Source organism: Lampris incognitus, chromosome 1 (assembly GCF_029633865.1).
Source record: "Lampris incognitus isolate fLamInc1 chromosome 1, fLamInc1.hap2, whole genome shotgun sequence".
Classification (NCBI taxonomy): domain Eukaryota; kingdom Metazoa; phylum Chordata; class Actinopteri; order Lampriformes; family Lampridae; genus Lampris; species Lampris incognitus.
Window position 1 is genome coordinate 113,964,588 of NC_079211.1, and position 19,844 is coordinate 113,984,431.

Sequence of the window (19,844 nt, forward strand, 5' to 3'; positions counted from 1 at the left end):
TGCGAGTCCCAGGTGATTTCATGCCCAACGCAACGCGTCCCTGGTCAGCTGTGGACCAACGAGCCTCCTTGCTGGACGGGGTCAGAGCTTTTACACCCGTCCCTACCGCCCAACACGGCGCTCCAGTGTCCCAGGTGCCCCCAGGTCTGCAGTCAGCGGACTACGTGTTCATCCGTCACGACGCACACTGCCCCCCTCTGCAACCCCCTTATGACGGCCCCTTCCGCGTCCTGGAACGGGGAACTAAGCACCTGGTGGTGGATTTTGGGGGCACGGCCGAGCATGTTTCAGTGGACCGAGTTAAACCTGCACACCTGGACTTGACGCAGCCATTGGAGTTAGCCCAACCTCCTCGTCGCGGTTGTCCCCCGGCTCCACCTCCTCCCCCCATGGAGGCCCGCGCTGCCTCTTCTGCTCCTCAGGCTGACCTCCACAGGCCCGCGTCAATGCCTCCCAGAGACACTCCGGCCCCTGTTACCCGGAGCCGCCGCGGACGGCCTGTCGACCCCCGCGCCTGCCTGACTTCGATTACTAGGGCGAATTCTGGGGGGGCTCATGTGATGGACACGTATTGGGGATAGAATTCACCCCAGAAACTAAGGGTTAAGTCAGGGTTGCCCTGACAGGTTAACGCAGGGTTAAGTTCAGCCAGTTTTCTTATTATTCTTGCCGCCTCCGCTCAGTCGAGCTGTGGTTTTGTTGTCTCTCTGATTTACCGTGGATTAAAGAAAGTTGACTACACGGCTAAAGTGTGAACCTACGGTCTTCTCCATTCCTTCGGCTCTACACTACAATGTGTGCAGCCACACACGAGTGTGTTTCTTGGCCAGGGTTATTTTAGGAACAACTGGGAAACACCTAGCCCTCGCCCTTTGTTACTATCAGTTTCCAACAGTTGAAAAATATAAAAAAATGAAATGACTTCAGTATGACTAATTCCTTGAGCTGCAAATACCTCTGGGAAATACAAAGAATCTTGCTTTTTGCTTACTTTGACTCTTCCTGGTTGAAGGAAGTTTTACTTCAAAACACATGCCAGTATGATTCAACACACATTGCTGAAGATTGTGTAAAGGAAGGGACATAGAGGCAGGAGCGCGGGAACATGTTTTAAGTAGGGGGGGCTGCCAACTAAAATGAAAAGTATTGTGGCGAGCCGGCGTGGAAGAATGAGTCGAGAAGCAGAGATCTCTTTTTAATCGCAGCTCCCGTGCCCCATACACCGCATGACCCCAGGAGTGCTCTTTTATTCACACCGGCCAGAATGGACTAGAACTTATAACAACGTAACGAGCCCCCCCCCCCCATGTCAAAAGTGGGGACATCAGTCACGGTCCTACAGTCAGTTAGTCAGAAAACAGTCTCCTATTTAGTCTGAGTCGAACCCCCAAAACAACAACACAAGAATAACCACAACATGAACACCAAATCATTAAAACACAACTTTAAATCTAACATTAACAGTCCCATCAGCCATTGCGCTTCCCCAGCGCAGAACCGCCGACAGTCAGAGTGACCGCCTCCCCCGGTCGCTACAGTATGATGTCATTGTTTTGTGTATAAGGTGCGTGTGTAGAAGATTTGGAATGGAGTGTTTACTCACATTATTTTTAAAATGTACATTCCACACAGCCCAGCCCACTGTTTACAATAAAGGTATGTTTTATTTATTTATTTATTTACTTACTTACTTATTTATTATTGCATTTGTACATTAGGAAAAGTTAGGCATACTGTTGGGTCTAAGATGTTACACAGCCACCTGCCGCTACGGGGGGGGGGTGCTGAACCCACCACTAGGGGGGGCTGCAGCCCCCCACCCCTTCCCATGCTAATGCATGGAGGTGCTCACAGAGGGATTCAAATACAGGTCAGATAGCATGGAATCAGAATCAGAATGGAAGAGAGATGATATAGGGAGAGGGAAGTGAGAAAAGGGTGAGACAGCGGGAGGGGAGTGCTATCTAGAAAACAAGGAGAAACAGAAACCTTTGTAAAAATGATTCCATGGCTGAGTGAGGCATCATGTAATCACTTGCAACACTATGGGAGTTAATACTGGTGTCATCCCAGTGGCTGTGTATTAAGTGTGGCTGGGTGTTTTTTTGTTTGTTTTTTTTTGTGTAGGATGTACACTGAAATGAAAAGGGGGTCAGGCATAAAAGTTGAATGCTGATGGGTTTACAAGTAATGTGAAATTATTATTATTATTATTATTATTATTATTTAGATGTAAACAGACTCCTCCTGGGCAGTTAGCAGCCGGAACATGGCCACTGGCATCGTCTTCATGTGGATCTGAGGAAGAACAAAGAGAGAGAGAGAGAGACCGATAAACATATAGAAATATAGGTCACACTTTACTTGAAGGGGTGTGCGTAAGATTGATTATATCATTTTCACAACAAACCAACAATCTAAGCCCTGGCCTCTCTGGAGAATCTTGTCTGCCTTTTTTGTCTTACTCATGGCTGCTTCCTCACCATCTGTGATGGTTCAGGTCACACTCTGACTGTACTCTCTGAGTGATGTCTCATTTTTTCTTGTGTGTATGTAAGGTTATATCTTTCTTGCAGGTATAACATGAGAGCATGAAAGGGTACAAGCAGGGCAAAACTATGACATGTGGGACAAACCAATTAAACCAAGGATACATTAAGTTTTTGATGTGAAAGAAAATGACAAATTTTACCCATTTTGAAGTAAAAATCCATCAGCCACTGCTTGGCAGTGATTTTGAAGTACATGTAAAAATACCTGAAACCCCAAATTCAGACTTCTTAATCATATCAATGTATACCCTGAATGAACTCCAAACCCAAAGCACCCACCCAAATAGCTTGAATTGTTTTTTCACTGTAATGGGCTTTTAATCCACTAGGGTTTGTGGATAGTATGCTTGTTAGCCTAGTAATAAAATGATTAAGAATTAATATGTAGCTTTGTATGTTCCAGACAATCCTGCCACCGCTTACCCCATCTCTTACCTCTCCCACAGCACTTGACAGGATGTGGACAATCTTCTCATGCGAGGTGGCCACCACACTCTGACTGTTGATCTCAATAATGCAGTGACCCACCCTCACACCGCCTCGCTCAGCAATGCCCCCACGCATAAGGCTACAGATCTGGGAGAATGAAGACGGCATAAGGCTACAGATCTGGGAGAATGAAGACGTGACGGTTTGAGACTATATTTATGTCAATATACCTTCTAAAAATTTAGTTTAACAACTTCCTGTCAGGTATGCTAGGCAATTGATAATTATCTCTTTACATACTGTAGTCATTCAACGCAATGGCCCTCATGCAAAAACTGACTGTGAACACAATTCATTCATTCATTCATCTTCAGCCGCTTCTCTGGGGATGCAGTCGCAGCAAGCGCGGTAGGGCGCTCCAGGCGTCCCTCCCCTCAGCAACGCCCTCCAGCTCCTCCTGGGGGATCCCAAGGTGTTCCCAGGCCAGATTGGACATGTAGTCCCTCCAGCAAGTTCTAGGTCTAGCCCAGGGTCTCCCCGCAGTTGGCCGTGCCCGGTAAACCTCCAAAGGAAGGCACCCAGGAGGCATCCTAATCAGATGCCCGAACCATCTAAACAGGCTCCTTTCGATGCAAAGGAGCAGTGGCTCTACTCTGAGCTCCCTCTGGATGTCTGAGCTGCTCACCCTATCTCTAAGGCTGAGCCCAGACACCCTACAGAGGAAACTCATTTCAGCCGCTTGTATCCGTGATCTCACCCTTTCAGTCACTACCCAAAGCTCATGACCGTAGATGAGGGTTGGAACGAAGATTGACTCAGCTCCCTCTTCACCACAACAGCCCGGAAGAAATGCTGCACCCCATCAGAGTGGCAACAGGATGTGGCAGTTTATTTCCCCAAGGAACAAAACTCCTCAGAGATCAGCCATGTTAGGAGCATTGCACTCTTGAAAGTGGAGGGGAAAATCTTTTCAGTCATGGCAAGAAGAATGACCACTTTCCTGATCGACAGCAGCTTCATCAACACCAGCTGCTGCCAGAAAGCGGTGGTTCTGGGCTTCCCAGGCTGTGTCAAGCATCCTTCAATGATCTGGGAGCAAGTCCAGACAGCCAAGAGTGAGAGAGCAGACCTACATGTGGTGTGGCTAGACTTGGCCAATGCCTATGTCTCAGTTCCCCACTAGCTCATCCATCACCTTTGCACTGGACTTCTTCTACATACTGGTCTGCATCCAAAATATTATCAGCAGCTACTTCATTGACCTTCAGATGTGTTTTGCCCCACAGGAGTATACAACAACCTGGCAGCATCTCGACACAGGGATTGCAATAGGGTGATCAATCTCCTCCATCTTGCTTCTGGCAGAATTTAAAGTCATCCTGATTGGTGCAAGGCAAGGATTCTGCCTACCAACAGGGCAGAAACTTCTATCACAGGAAGTTACATGGATGATGTAACAAGCATCCTACATTCAGCAGGATGCACAGCAAGGCGCTGTTAAGGTTTGATGAGCTGACAACCCAGGTAAGAATGGAGATCAAACCCTCCAAGTCAAGTTTTCAACCTCCCAAGCCAAGTCAGGTTAAGACTCCAAGATCTACACCAACCCACACGCCAGTGGCCATTCTTTCAAGTCCTTGATAGAGAGGAATGCTGGTTTGAATGGGGAGTCAAAGAGCCCAGCTATGTGAAGAGGGATGAGCATCCCTGACCCAAAGAGGGGGGCTAAAAGTACATCTGTCACCATCTTACAATGCTGTGATTGCAGCTAGAGGTGGAAACGGATGATCCACTGTGGCAACCCCTAACGGGAGCAGCCGTAGTAGTAGAAAGTACATGTTTCTTGAATGGTACTATAGCCATCAAAACAAATTTTGGTGGCTAAAGATTTTTTGTTAATCCAGCATGAATTTCTCTTACACACTACTCATAAAAACAAACTTGGGAAAATGTTTGGAGGATGTTCTTGCAGGAAGGCTGAATATCTGATAAAATTTTACCAAAAAACAAAGAATGATATCAGTGCTCCAAAAGTGCCACTCACAATGCCGTTCTTAACACTGAATCCCAACTGGTAGCGGACATCCGGGCGTTTGATGAGTACAGTGGTCACCGGGGGACATCTGACGACATTCATTTCGATACAGGACTGATTCCTTAGATCCTGAAAAAAAAAAGCAAAAGTGAAACGTGTTAAGTGAAAAGCTCTTAAGTGAAATATGCAAAGCTATAAGGGTAAAAGGCTTGATAAATACAAAATACAGCAGACTAATGTGAACACACTCCCTCTTTTTTTAAGAGTATGCATGTATGACAAAACAGAATCACAAGTTTGAATAAAATAATGGTTGAATTTATAGCACTTGCCTGACAACGTAATTTTTCAAAGGCTGCTCAGTTTGTTATAATACAAACTCCAATTCCAATGAAGTTGGGACGTTGTGTAAAACGTGAATAAAAACAGAATACAATGATTTACAAATCCTTTTCGACCTATATTCAATTGAATACACTACAAAGACAAGATATTTAATGTCAAACTGTTAAACTTTATTGTTTTTTACAAATATTCACTCATTTTGAATTTGATGCCTGCAACACATTCGAAAGAAGCTGGGACAGGGGCAACAAAAGACTGGGAAAGTCGAGGAATACTCAAAAAACACCTGTTTGGAACATTCCACAGGTGAATAGGTTAATTGGAAACAGGTGAGTGTCATGATTGGGTATAAAAGGAGCATCCCCAAAAGGCTCAGTCGTTCACAAGCAAGGATGGGGCGAGGTTCACCACTTTGTGAACAACTGCGTGAGCAAATAGTCCCAACAGTTTAAGAACAACGTTTCTCAACGTACAATTGCAAGGAATTTAGGGATTTCATCATCTACAGTCCATAATATCATCAAAAGATTCAAATCAATCAAATCAATTTTATTTGTATAGCCCAATATCACAAATTACAAATTTGCCTCAGTGGGCTTAACAGCAACACAACATCCTGTCCTTAGACCCTTTCATCAGATAAGGAAAAACTCCCTAAAAAACCCTTTTAACAGGGAGAAAAAATAAGAAGAAACCTCAGGGAGAGCAACAGAGGAGGGATCTCTCTCCCAAGACGGACAGCGTGCAATGGATGTTGTGTTCACGCAATTTACATAATACAACATTGAAAGAGGATAACAGAATTATAATGGACATAAAATTTATGAAGAACATGATGCACAGAATGCCAAGCAGTGTCCACATGCCAACGGAGCAGTCCAGGACCCAAGCCACGCGACCAGCATCATCATGTAATAAGAAAAACTTAGGTGAGGAGGGGAAGGGCAGGCAGCATCAAAATGGCGGCCACCATCACCACGGAGACCTGGGAGGAGAACCGACTGCACATGCATGCAAGAGAGACTCACATGACACCATTCAAACACAGAAAAAGAGAAAGGAGAAGACATCATTCAGAGAGAGAGAAAATACATGTTAGAGAAGAGAACAGTTTGCAATAGTCATTAGCCATAATCAATTAAGTCATCAATTCGTCATAATCTATACTCGATAATCTCGTCGGCAGAAGAGTGGTTGGCAAATTCACTGAGACAGAAAACCAACCCGCCATCCAGTACAGGTTGTGAAGCACTCAACTTAAAGGCAACTAATTGTAAACTAAGGCAAAAAGATGAGTTTTAAGTTTGGATTTAAAGGACTCAACAGACTCCGATTGTCTGATGGCAGCAGGCAGTTTATTCCCCAAAAAATGGAGCCCGATAGGAAAAGGCCCTGCCACCAGCTGACTTCTTTTTAACTTTAGGTCACACAGGAGCCCTGTATTTTGAGAACGAAGTGCTTGAGATGGCATGTAAGGTTCAAGGAGATCAGACAGGTAGGATGGAGCAAGCCCATTTAGGATTTTATAAGTCAGCAGAAGCACCTTGTATTCTGATCTAACATGGATAGGAAGCCAATGAAGGGAGGCAAGAATTGGTGTAATATGGTCAAATTTCCTAGTTTTAGTTAGGATTCTAGCAGCAGCATTCTGAACCATCTGAAGACCTTTAGTACTAGAATGTGGCAGACCTGAGAACAGAACATTACAGTAATCAAGTCTGGATGAAACAAATGCATGTATTAGAATCTCTGCGTCAGCCATGGAGAGAAAAGACCGAATTTTAGATATGTTACGTAAATGAAAAAAAGCAGTCTTGGTGATTTCCTTAATGTGCTTATCAAAGGAAAGGCTGGGATCAAACGTAACACCAAGATTTTTGGCTGCCACACTTTGTGAAACCACAGAGTTGTCGATTGTTATCGTTACTTGATCAAATTGGTGTCTGTGTCTAGCAGGGCCAATGACTAGCATCTCGGTTTTATCTGAATTTAAAAGCAGAAAGTTAAGTGACATCCAGTTTTTCACAGTAGCCAAGCAGGCCTCTAAGTTAGTGATTTGAGTATGATCATCAGCCCTTATAGGCACATACAGCTGAGTATCATCAGCATAGCAATGGAAATTTATTCCATAACTGTGTATAATTTGGCCAAGAGGTGTAATGTAAAGAGAGAAAAGTAGAGGGCCAAGTACTGAGCCCTGTGGCAAACCATGTTTAATGTCAGAAACTTTTGATATAATATTATTATAGCAGACACAATGTATTCTTCCAGATAAGTAGGACTTGAGCCAAGAGAGAGCTAAGCCAGAGACACCAAAATTACAATTCAATCTATCCAAAAGTATACAGTGATCAATGGTGTCAAAGGCTGCACTGAGGTCCAGTAGTAGAAGCACAGAAGTGGAATCAGAGTCGATAGCCAGTAGAAGATCATTTACCACTCTGGTCAGAGCGGTTTCAGTGGAGTGACAGGGCCTGAAAGCCGACTGAAAAGGTTCATATAGATCGTTTTCTTTTATATGGGTCAAAAGTTGTTGATACACAACTCTCTCTAGTACTTTAGAGAAGAATGGGAGATTAGAGACTGGCCGATAGTTATTAAGAGACCCTGGATCAAGGTGAGGTTTTTTAAGTAGAGGTTTAACCACAGCTGTCTTAAAACTGCTGGGAACAATGCCAGTAGTAAGAGATAAATTAACGAGGTCTAGATTGTAGGTCCAAGAAAAGGCCAGAGATCTTTAAAAAGTTTTGCTGGTAAGGGATCAAGTAGGTAAGCAGTTGGTTTAGAAGCTGACAGGAACTTAGTCAAAGTATCAAGTGAGATAGTCTCAAAAGCTGTAATAACTGGAACTGACAGTGACTCATTGTGTAGATATGAATTTAGTATGACAGGATGTGCAGGAGTAGATGGAGTTGAAGAACTAATTTTGTTCAAGATCTCCTCAACCTTATTGCAGAAAAAATCTAGAAATTCATGGGCTGTGAATGGTGAGCAGCTAATAGACGACTGCTTTTTAGTAAGTTTAGATACAGTGTCAAAGAGAAATCTGGGGTTATGTTTATTAATATTTATTAAGTGAGAGAGATACGATGTTTTTGCAGTAGATAAAGCACGCTTGTATTTCAATAAACACTCGTGCCACGATAGGTAAAAAGTTTCCAATTTTGATTTTCGCCATTTACGTTCCAGTCTCCTGCAGGTCCGCTTAACAGCACGTGTCTCATCATTAAACCAGGGTGTACGCCTCTTTAGTCGCCTAGCTCTGGTAGTGAGAGGTGCAACTGAATCGAGGAGACTAGAGAGGGCCACATTTAAGTCACTAGTGAAATTTTCAACAGAGTCATTTACCACAGTGAAAGGAGCCAAGACTTCAGGCAGCTGCTGGCCAAATGCAGCTACAGTGGAGGGACCGATATGGCGAGTGGCAATTTCATCTGCGCTGACATTAACTGGACAGGCCAATAATGATTCAAATTTGATGAGAAAATGATCAGACACAGCAGATGTGGTTGGTAAGACATTCAGATCAGAAACAGCTATTCCTTTAGATAAAACCAAATCAAGGGTGTTACCACTGCAATGAGTCGACTCTTGAACAAACTGAGTGAACCCAAAAGTATCAACTAGTGCCAGAAAGGCTTTACTTAGAGGATCAGCAGCCTTATTCCGATGAATATTGAAATCACCTAGAATTAGAATCTCATCACAGTAAGTAACAAGGCCTGAGACAAATTCTTCAAGAAATAACGAGTAACAGCCAGGAGGCCGGTAGAGTATCTATTCATGGCTGAGGGAGATGGACCAAGAATAAGAGACTCAAAAGACTGGAATTTAGATTCAAGTCTAGAAGTCAGATTGAAAATAGATTTATATATTAAGGCAACACCCCCGCCTTGTTTATTTGCCCGAGCTAAATGGGCATAAGTATAGTCAGGTGGGGAAGCTTCATTTAAGGGAAGGAAAACATTTGGTTTCAGCCATGTTTCACATAACCCAATCATATCAGAACTATGTTCAAGAATCAGATCATTTATTAGTAAGGCTTTGGTAGACAGTGATCTGATATTTATGAAACCAAATTTAAGCGTCTTGTGGAAGTGATCAGTAGTAGGCAGAGCTTTAGAGCCAGTAATAGGTGAAAGATTCATTGGAATTAGACACCTTGTTGAGAGTTTTGGCCACCAACGCTTTGGACGATATATGGTCACATTCTTGATAACATTAGCTGTTTGGTTTTGTAGATTATGAGGTACTTTGTCGCACATCTCACCACTACCAGTGGTAGGAATAATTACTAGATTATTGTGATTCACACATTTAGGAGAGGAGAGCTTGGGAGCAATACAGCAGGGTAGGGAGACAGTCTCAATGTTATAGACCAAGCTATCAGGTTGATAATCTACACTATGAGAAATTCCCTGACTAACATTAATTAAACTACTTGACTCCACATCCGCACTTGATTTAAACCTAGCAGGCTCTCTAATCACTTGCGACCTGCTGAATGATAAGTCCCTAGTGTCAAATTAAATGTAAACAGCTATCTATATTGCTAGACAAAAGAGCGGCGCCGTCCCCAGTAGGGTGAATGCCGTCCGCTTTCAGCAGGTAAGGGCGGCCCCAGAAGGAAGGCCAGTTATCAACGAAGCCGAATCCCTGCTCATTACAGTAACACGCCAGCCAACGTTCATTGAGGTGAGCCTACTGTACATCTCATCATTACTCCTCACAGGTAAGGGACCAGAGACAATTAATCGATGCCGACACATCTTTCTGGCAAACTCAAGCATTCTGACTAGGCTGGCTTTTGTGATCTCTGATTGCTTCATCCTAGCATTATTGGTGCCGACATGAATAACAATGTTGCTGAAAGTAGTGGTGCTGTGTGCCTGGGTTCCCTGACTCTCCCTCCGTGGCATCACAGACGGAGAGTCTCCGGATTCAGAGAATCCGGAGAAAGCTCTGCACGTAAGTGGCAAGCCTGAAAACCAACATTGAATGCCTGTGACCTTCGACCCCTCAGGTGGCACTGCGTTAAAAATCGACATCATCCTCTAAAGGATATTACCACGTGGGCTCAGGAACATTTCAGAAAACCATTGCCAATTAACACAGTTCGTTGCTACATCTACAAGTGCAAGTTAAAACTCTACCATGCAAAGCGAAAGCCAAATATCAACAACACCCAGAAACACCGCCGGCTTCTCTGGGCCCGAGCTCATCTGAGATGGACTGACGCAAAGTGGAAAAGTGTGCTGTGGTCTGACGAGTCCACATTTCAAATTGTTTTTGGAAATCATAGATGTCATGTCCTCCGGGCTAAAGAGGAAAAGGACCACCCAGATTGTTATCAGCGCAAAGTCCAAAAGCCAGCATCTGTGATGGTATGGGGGTGTGTTAGTGCCCATGGCATCATGGGTAACTTGCACATCTGTGAAGACACCATTAATGCTGAAAGGTACATACAGGTTTTGGAGCAACATATGCTACCATCCAAACGGCGTCTTTTTCAGGGACGTCCCTGCTTATTTCAGCAAGACAATGCCAAGCCACATTCTGCACGTGTTACAACAGCGTGGCTTCATAGTAAAAGAGTGCAGGTACTAGACTGGCCTGCCTGCAGTCCAGACCTGTCTCCCATTGAAAATGTGTGGTGCAAAATATGACAACGGAGACCCCGGACTGTTGAGCAACTGAAGTCGTACATCAAGCAAGAATGGGAAAGAATTCCACCTACAAAGCTTCAACAGTTAGTGTCCTCAGTTCCCAAATGCTTATTGAGTGTTGTTAAAAGGAAAGGTGATGTAACACAGTGGTGAACATGCCCCTGTCCCAGCTTCTTTGGAACGTGTTGCAGGCATCAAATTCAAAATGAGTGAATATTTGCAAAAAACAATAAAGTTTATCAGTTTGATCCTTAAATATCTTGTCTTTGTCGTGTATTCAATTAAATATAGGTCGAAAAGGATTTGCAAATCATTGTATTCTGTTTTTATTGACGTTTTACACAACATCCCAACTTCATTGGAATTGGGGTTTGTACAAGGTGACTCATGGGAGTCTCCCCTTTTTGGGGGGGGGGTATTTACCCCCCTTTTTCTCCCCAATTGTATCTGGCCAATTACCCCACTCTCCCGGTCTCTGCTCCACCCCCTCTGCTGATCCGGGGAGGGCTGCAGACTACCACATGTCTCCTCTGATACATGTGGAGTCGCCAGCCGCTTCTTTTCACCTGACAGTGAGGAGTTTAACCAGGGGGATGTACTGCGTGGGAGGATCACGCTATTCCCCCCAGTTCCCCCTCCCCCCTGAACAGGCACCCCGACCGACCAGAGGAGGCGCTAGTGCAGCGACCAGGACACATACCTACAGTGCATCCGGAAAGTATTCACACCCCTTCACTTTCCCCACATTTTGTTATGTTTACAGCCTTATTCCAAAATGGATTAAATTCCTTTTTTTTCTCATCAATCTACACACAATCTCCATAATGACAAAGTGTAAAAGGTTTTGTAGAAATTTTTGCAAATTTATTAAAAATAAAAAACTGAAATATTGCATGTACATAAGTATTCACAACCTTTGCTATGACACTCACAATTGAGCTCAGGTTCATCCTGTTTCCACCGATCATCCTTGAGATGTTTCTACATCTTGATTGGAGTCCACCTGTAGTAAATTCAATTGATTGGACATGATTTGGAAAGGCACACACCTGTCTATATAAGGTCCCACTGTTGACAGTGCATGTCAGAGCAGAAACCAAGCCATGAAGTCAAAGGAATTGTCTGTGAACCTCTGAGACAGGATTGTATCGAGGCACAGATCTGGGGAAGGGTACAAAAAATTTCTACAGCTTTGAAGGTCCTGAAGAGCACAGTGGTCTCCATTATTTGTAAATGGAAGAAGTTTGGATCCACCAGGACTCTTCCTAGAGCTGGCCACCCAGCCAAACTGAGCAATCGGGGGAGAAGGGCCTTGGTCAGGGAGGTGACCAAGAACCCGATGGTCACTCTGACAGAGCTCCAGCGTTCCTCTATGGAGATGGGAGAACCTTCCAGAAGGACAACCATCTCTGCAGCACTCCACCAATCAGGCCTTTATGGTAGAGTGGCCAGACGGAAGCCTCTGCTCAGTAAAAGGCACATGACAGCCCACTTGGAGTTTGCCAGAAAGCACCTAAAGGACTCTCAGACCATGAGAAACACGATTCTCTGGTCTGATGAAACCAAGATTGAACTCTTTGGCCTGAATGCCAAACGTCACGTCTGGAGGAAACCAGGCACCTCTCATCACCTTGCTAATACCATCCCTACAGTGAAGCATGGTGGTGGCAGCATCATGCTGTGGGGATGTTTTCCAGCGGCACGAACTGGGAGACGAGTCAGGATGGAGGGAAAGATGAATGGAGCGAAGAACAGAGAGATCCTTGAAACAAACCTGCTCCAGACCGCTCAGGACCTCAGACTGGGGTGAAGGTTTACCTTTAAACACGACAACGACCCTAAGCACACAGCCAAGACAACGAAGGAGTGGCTTCGGGACAAGTCTGTGAATGTCCTTGAGTGGCCCAGACTTGAACCCCATTGAACATCTCTGGAAAGACCTGAAAATAGCTGTGCAGCGACACTCCCCATCTAACCTTACAGAGCTCGAGAGGATCTGCAGAGAAGAATGGGAGAAATACCCCAAATATAGGTTTGTCAGGCTTGTAGCTTCATACCCAACCAGACTTGAGGCTGTAATCGCTGCCAAGGGTGCCTCAACCAAGTACTGAGTAAAGGGTGTGAATATTTATGTACATGCAATATTTCAGTTTTTTATTTTTAATAAATTTGCAAAAATTTCTACAAAACCTTTTTCACTTTGTCATTATGGGGTATTGTATGTAGATTGATGAGAAAAAAATGAATATAATCCATTTTGGAATAAGGCTGTAACATAACAAAATGTGGGGAAAGTGAAGGGGTGTGAATACTTTCCGGATGCACTGTACATCCGGCTTCCCACCCGCAGACACGGGCAATTGTGTCTGTAGGGACGCCCAACCAAGCCGGAGGTAACACGGGGCTTTGAACCAGCGATCCCATTGTTGGTAGACAATGGAATAGACCGCTATGCTACCCGGCCGCCCAAGTCTTCCCCTTTTTAAGCAAAGCAGAAAGAAGTTACCTGGGACAACTTGCCCTGAGGCTAACACAAATTCACCATTCAGACCACTGCAGTACAGCATCATTTTCAAAATACAAGACAGTGTACATATTCAGACTGTTTGAAAACAAAACTACTGTAGGTCACAAAATGTCAGAGAATTGAGGAAAGCTTACTTAGAGACAAAATAAGAAGGAAAACTTTAGAGTATTAGCAAAGCCAAGAAGGTCAAAACTGGCAATCTTAATCTTGAATTTCATATAAATCTTAAACTGGCATGTTTCTCATCCTCTCCTCATCCTCTGAAATCATAGTTTCAGTTCCATTCATTCATTATCTGAACCGCTTATCCTGCTCTCAGGGTCGCGGGGATGCTGGAGCCTATCCCATCAGCCAGTGGGCGGCAGGCGGGGAGACACCCTGGACAGGCAGCCAGGCCATCACATAGGGATGACACACACACACACACACACACACACACACACACACCTTGGGGCAATTTAGTACAGCTGATTCACCTGACCTACATGTCTTTGGACTGTGGGAGGAAACCGGAGCACCTGGAGGAAACCCACGCAGACACGGGGAGAACATGCAAACTCCACACAGAGGACGACCCCCAAGGTTGGACTATACCGGGGTTCAAACCCAGAACCTTCTTGCTGTGAGGCAACCATGCTAACCACTGCGCCACCGGGCCAACCATAATTTCAGATGCCCAACAAAATTTTTCCAACATTACACAACGATGTATTTGAATAGCCAATGAGAAGTAAAAATGGTGCAAAGCATAAATTCACATGGAAAGTACACTTTGAATAACAAATAACCCATCCTATTACGATTATTCACAGAAACACAAAGACACACTTTGAAACTGACACTCACATACACACATGCACTGGGATCTTTGGCTGCTTTCTGTACCTTAATGATATTCTGACACGTGGGAAGAGGCAGTCCCACCAGACTAGTTCCGTTGATGGACATGATCTGGTCTCCAATGTTGAGACAGCCAGACCTTTCAGCTGGTCCAGCATGCATCATGTTGGCAATGATAACTGTGGGCAGGATGGAGCCCCATCCACTCTCAACAATGACCACGCCAAGAATCTCCCCTTTGGCCTTCTCTATGTACACCTAGAGGATGAGGGAAGGGAGACGAGAGCACGCGTTCGTCAAACTAAAAGAATAAAACAGGAACGTGGCAAATAGAAAAATACAAGGTCAAACGGTTTAAAGCTGTTAAGCAATTTCTGACCACTAGAGGGCACAGTTTTGCTGCAGAGATTCCAAAACAGACACTCCTGGCAAAGTCACTTCCCACCCCTCCCTTCCTGTATGCTCATTATCCATTTTTTCAGTTAGATCATTCTTGCAGAGGACTCAAACGTGATGCCAGTGTTGCTCTTCTTCCTCTGGATGTGTAAATGTGCAGTTTGCTGACATGTTGGCTTAAGAATGTTCTAACGTCATACATATTTCCGGTATTGTACTTGCTTCCTTTCCTCTCTGCAGGCTTCATCCTAAACCAGGCCCTCAGCTGGGGTGTGAGAAGCTGATCCTTGGGAAGGGAGGGGGGGTCTGGTGAGTGAAGGTGGGACAACCAGAGAGAGAGGTTCCCAGTTCCAGTCCACTAAAACTAAACAATGAGCTGAAAGCGAAGGACAGTTGTCGAATGGGATGTTGATTCTCAGTGCAACTGGGAGTACCAGCAGTCCTGTCACATTACACCGTCATCTGACTCACTGTTCATGTGAAAATATTGCTAAACGCAGCTTGAATGGATAATTTTTACTAAACTACATCCATCCCTAATCCAAACCACTGTTCCTGCTCTCAGGGCCGTGGGGATGCTGAAGCCTATCCCAGCAGTCATTGGGTGGCAGGCGGGGAGACACCCTGGACAGGCCGCCAGTCCATCACAGGGCTGACCTACATGTCTTTGGACTGTGGGAGGAAACCGGAGCACCCGGAGGAAACCCACGCAGACACAGGGAGAACATGCAAACTCCACACAGAGGACGACCCCCAAGGTTGGACTACCCCGGGGCTCGAACCCAGGACCTTCTTGCTCTGAGGCAACCGTGCTAACCACTGCGCCAAATATATCAACACATCCAAAATATCCACAGGGAAAAGGATACATATGAAATAAGAAAAAAATTATGAAGAGCGTCCGGGGGCGTGGTGGTCTAGTCTGTTGCCTACCAACACAGGGATCTCCGGTTCGAATCCCCATGTTGCCTCTGGCTTGATTGGGCGTCCCTACAGACACAATTGGCCGTGTCTAAGGGTGGGAAGCCGGATGTGGGTATGTGTCCGGCTCGCTGTACTAGCGCCTCCTCTGGTCAGTCGGGGTGCCTGTTCGGGGGGGGGGGGACTGGGGGAATAGCGTGATCCTCCCATGCGCTACATCCCCCTGGTGAAACTCCTCACTGTCAGGTGAAAAGAAGTGGCTGGTGAGTCCACATGTATGGGAGGAGGCATGTGGTAGTCTGCAGCTTTCCCCGGATCAGCAGAGGGGGTGGAGCAGAGACCGGGATGGCTCGGAAGAGTGGGGTAATTGGCCAAGTACAATTGGGGAGAAAAAGGGGTAAAACTCCAAGAAAAAAGAAAAAGAAAAATTATGTAAATGACACGTCCCAGATGATATTATGTATATGATGCTGAGCTCCACTTGTACCGTTGTGTGATTTTATTTTCTGTATTCCTGTTTTAGCGTCTTGATAAACTCTCATTTCTAATAACTGATTCCAGTTGTTTTTGTATGGCCTCATCTGCCCACATTGTCAGTAAGCTTGAATTTCACCTGTTGTCCACTCTTCTGTTTTTTTTGTATTTTTTGTTTTGTTTTTTTATCATATTAAAGATAAAAAAAATAGTAAAAACAAGCTGTCCAACATAGCACTGAATAACTGACTAGTCTTGTTACTATAGCAATGCCAAATCAGCATTCCAGCCTTGCTATTTACACATACAATAGAAATGCATGAGGGCCCAACTGGCTTTACTGGCTTAGCCTGGCACAGCCCTTCACGGCGGATGTCTCTTCCTGTCAAGTTTCCCCCCTGTGTGATTACCGGTCGCGCCCTGATGTGTCCCACCTGTGTGTCACTGTCTCCCCGTGTGTGTATCTCAGCCATGTGTTTGCCCCCGTGTGGACGATCCAGCATTACTTTCTTGTCTTCCCAGTGAGTGTTTTGGCCGTTACCTGGTTTTTGTGAGACCTCTGCCTGGTCTGACTGAATCCCCTGTACCTACCCTTTTGCCAGATTAAACCTTTTTGGAACTTTTATGACCTGTGTCAGTCTGTTTGTGGGTCCGTCGTCATTGTGAGCCTGAGAGTTCTGGGTAGTGGAGATGAGGGTTGTGTAGCGTGTCTGATAAGCCTGAGATGCTCTGAAATGGCCACTGCATGACTGAGGGCATTTCAACAAATATCAAGCAGCCGAAAGCCAGAGCTCGACGGCTGGTTCTGATGGTTGATTTTGAAAGATTTCAAAGAAGCCTTGAAGCGTAATCCAACTCTTATTTAAATATGAAGCAAACCTGTGATTTTTTGTCTCTATTTCATTTCATATGTGCAGAAATCATGGCATAACACAAATACAAATGCAAAAGCAACATTTGCATTCTCATTTTCAAGTTTAGATAGCAGTGTCTGCTAATTTCAAAATGAAAATGTATTTCAAAAGTCCATTTCAAATTCAATTTATTTTTAGATGTGACAAGATTATTCTTTGGACGGTAAAGGACATACGTATGTATCAATGGAGTTTTTAATTTCAATTCTGGCAGTAACAATACATTTTCAAACATGGAAATTAAAATTAAAAGTGGATTGTTGAATTTTAATTTTGCCATACATGATGTGCACACACATTGCAAAAAATGCAGCTTGATTTCATGATTTCAGTTTAATAATACTGTTAGTTCTGAACTTCTCTGAACCTACAAACCCTTTAACAAATAAAGCTGAAATTGATGATCAAAAAGGTAAATTCACATTTGCACTTAAGGTTGTATTACAAACTATTTGGGTCTGTCAATAATATTTCTTGAACTCATTATCCCGGATAAAAATCAGTGACTTTGTTGTTTTTTGTTTTTTTTCTCTCCATTAGAACGTATTCCTGGTTGTAACTTTTGTTTTTAGTATTTCTGTTAAGTGGCCTGGTGTGTGTCCTGAGTCCTCAGGCCAGAAACACCAAGATTTGTTGTGTGAGAGGCTGAAAATTTTAGGCTTTTTTTTTTTTAATAACTCAAATATTTCACCATGTAATAGCTCTCCATTTGCATTCACAGTGAATATGTCAGTGCTGAAACAACATATACATGAGTGCATAATAAAGATGTCAGTCAGTCTTGTCCAGGGGATACCGCAGACATGTGACACCTCATACAACTCTATAATCACAACCTGTAATGACGAGATTACTGACAGCTTGGTCTAGCAGGCATGCAGTCAACTTACATCCTGACAGTTTTCAGATTTGAAGTGGATGAGGTCATCATTATTCATGTCCTGAGTGTTCAGCAGGTCTCCATAGTCCTTCTGGCTCAGGTCTTCAGGGTCGATGCCGCTGGCCCTAAAAAACTCTTGATAAGCGACGCCAAAAGCCTGCCCGATCGCCTGGGCAATCATCTGGGCCTGGTAGTGGAAGTAATGGTGGACAGGTGACAGAGAAGTTCTCATTATCATTAACACTGCTATCATCACCATCACAAACACCATTGTTGTTAAGATTATGACAATAAAGGCCATCAAACCAATCACTCTCAGGATCATTTGTCTTTATTATATCATAAAAAATGTTGATAGTAATATTACCATAATCTGTATTGAACAGCAAACTCCTCCTCTTTTTTCTAATTGCAATTTTTTTGGCACATTTACGGTACAGTTTGTCAATATTTTTACACTATTTTTTTTATTTATCCTTCATTAAATCAGGAAGGTCTCACTGAGACAAGGAGTCTCATTTTCAAGAGTCCTGAGCAAGACAGCAGCAGCACACAGGCATTTGGGTTGCAAAAATACAAGGAACATGAAAAACAGATAAATAAACAAGTCAGTGCAGTTACAACAATATTAAAGGCTAAAGTGCACACGTGCAGGTGCTAGTGGAGTCCATCACCAGTAAATGAATGAGTTTCTTAGTCCCCCACATGCACCCCATTAGGCAGTTTCCGGTCCTTTTACAGTAAGTTCCAGGCAGAGGGTGCAGAGTAAGAAAACGCCTTTTTGTCAAGCTCAGTACGCACGGTGGGGACCAACAACATCAAGCAGTCCGGAGGTAGTAGCTGATACGAGCTGCCAAGATGTTCACCCTCTTACAGCTCTCACCACTCCTCCAACTCCTGATTCTTCCTCGCACACTTCTGAAGTCTTCTCCTTTCTAAAGAGTTCTGTCCTCCATCTGTTCCCTTTTTTAGTCTTCTTAAAGTCCTCTCTTAAGTTCCTGTTTCTTATATACCTAGTATTTTTACATTTTTCCCTTGTCAAGGTGCACACATTTCAGTTTTATTTTTGAAACAAATCTCGGTTTTGTATCTCTTCACAACTTACTAAAACCGAGCTTTCATAAAAAAATTATATCACAAGGAACGCTTTGCATGTGGTAATTTTTGAAAGTTTTATTGTCCTGCCAGTGTCCCAACTTTCAGATTATTTCAACTGAGTCAGGTCAGTTAAATTCCGTGTAGTAGATTACCATGCAACTGAGAATTGAGTCATGATCAGATGGACCAATGCAGCACAGATCCTGTCGCCAACCAGCATCTGACTGTTTGCTAAGAATCCAGGCAGTTTTTGCTCAGGAATCAGCTAAGACTTCATCAGCTTCCAGAGTCTGACTTCTGCCAAGAAGAGCCCAGACAGTTGTTGCCCAGAGAAAGTAGTGAGTTCTCAGTGAAGGACCAGTTGCGGACAACACTATTGCCTGGTTACCTCAGCTCCCCTGTAGGTTAACCCTCACATGGGAGTCGGGAGTAAGCCTTCATGGACCATCACTAGGCCGCAAGCTGAGTCAGATCATCTCTGCTTCAAGGCATCACCTAAAGTAAGCTCAAATCACATCTGGTGACTTTGATATGAGTTGATGTTGGGTAGAAATCTAAAATTTTTATTTTAAGCCTTAGAAAGATACTAATCATTTTATAGCACCCCGCCTTTATTCATTTACTCATTTAGTCTATTGTTGGTAGACATTTTAGCTATTAATAAATGTCTATTATTGAAAGTCATCTCTGAAGTAGATAGAAATCCCTGTAATTGAGAATATACAACTTCTTATCTGAAACTGATTACTTTGGTTTATCAAGTTCCT

The 19,844-nt window shown here is 44.0% G+C and overlaps 1 protein-coding gene across 1 annotated transcript in view; it reads right to left on the reverse strand.

Annotated features, from left to right (window-relative positions):
• Positions 1-2,226: 2,226 nt before the first annotated feature.
• Positions 2,227-19,844, reverse strand: part of apba1a (amyloid beta (A4) precursor protein-binding, family A, member 1a) — a 38,846-nt gene continuing 21,228 nt past the window's right edge. The window contains exons 7-11 of the mRNA XM_056279050.1: positions 17,990-18,166; positions 14,440-14,652; positions 5,026-5,145; positions 2,988-3,128; positions 2,227-2,298 (exon numbers count right to left, since the gene is read on the reverse strand). Of these exons, the coding sequence (XP_056135025.1) occupies positions 2,227-2,298; positions 2,988-3,128; positions 5,026-5,145; positions 14,440-14,652; positions 17,990-18,166 (723 nt within the window). The remainder of the gene's footprint in view (positions 2,299-2,987; positions 3,129-5,025; positions 5,146-14,439; positions 14,653-17,989; positions 18,167-19,844) is intronic.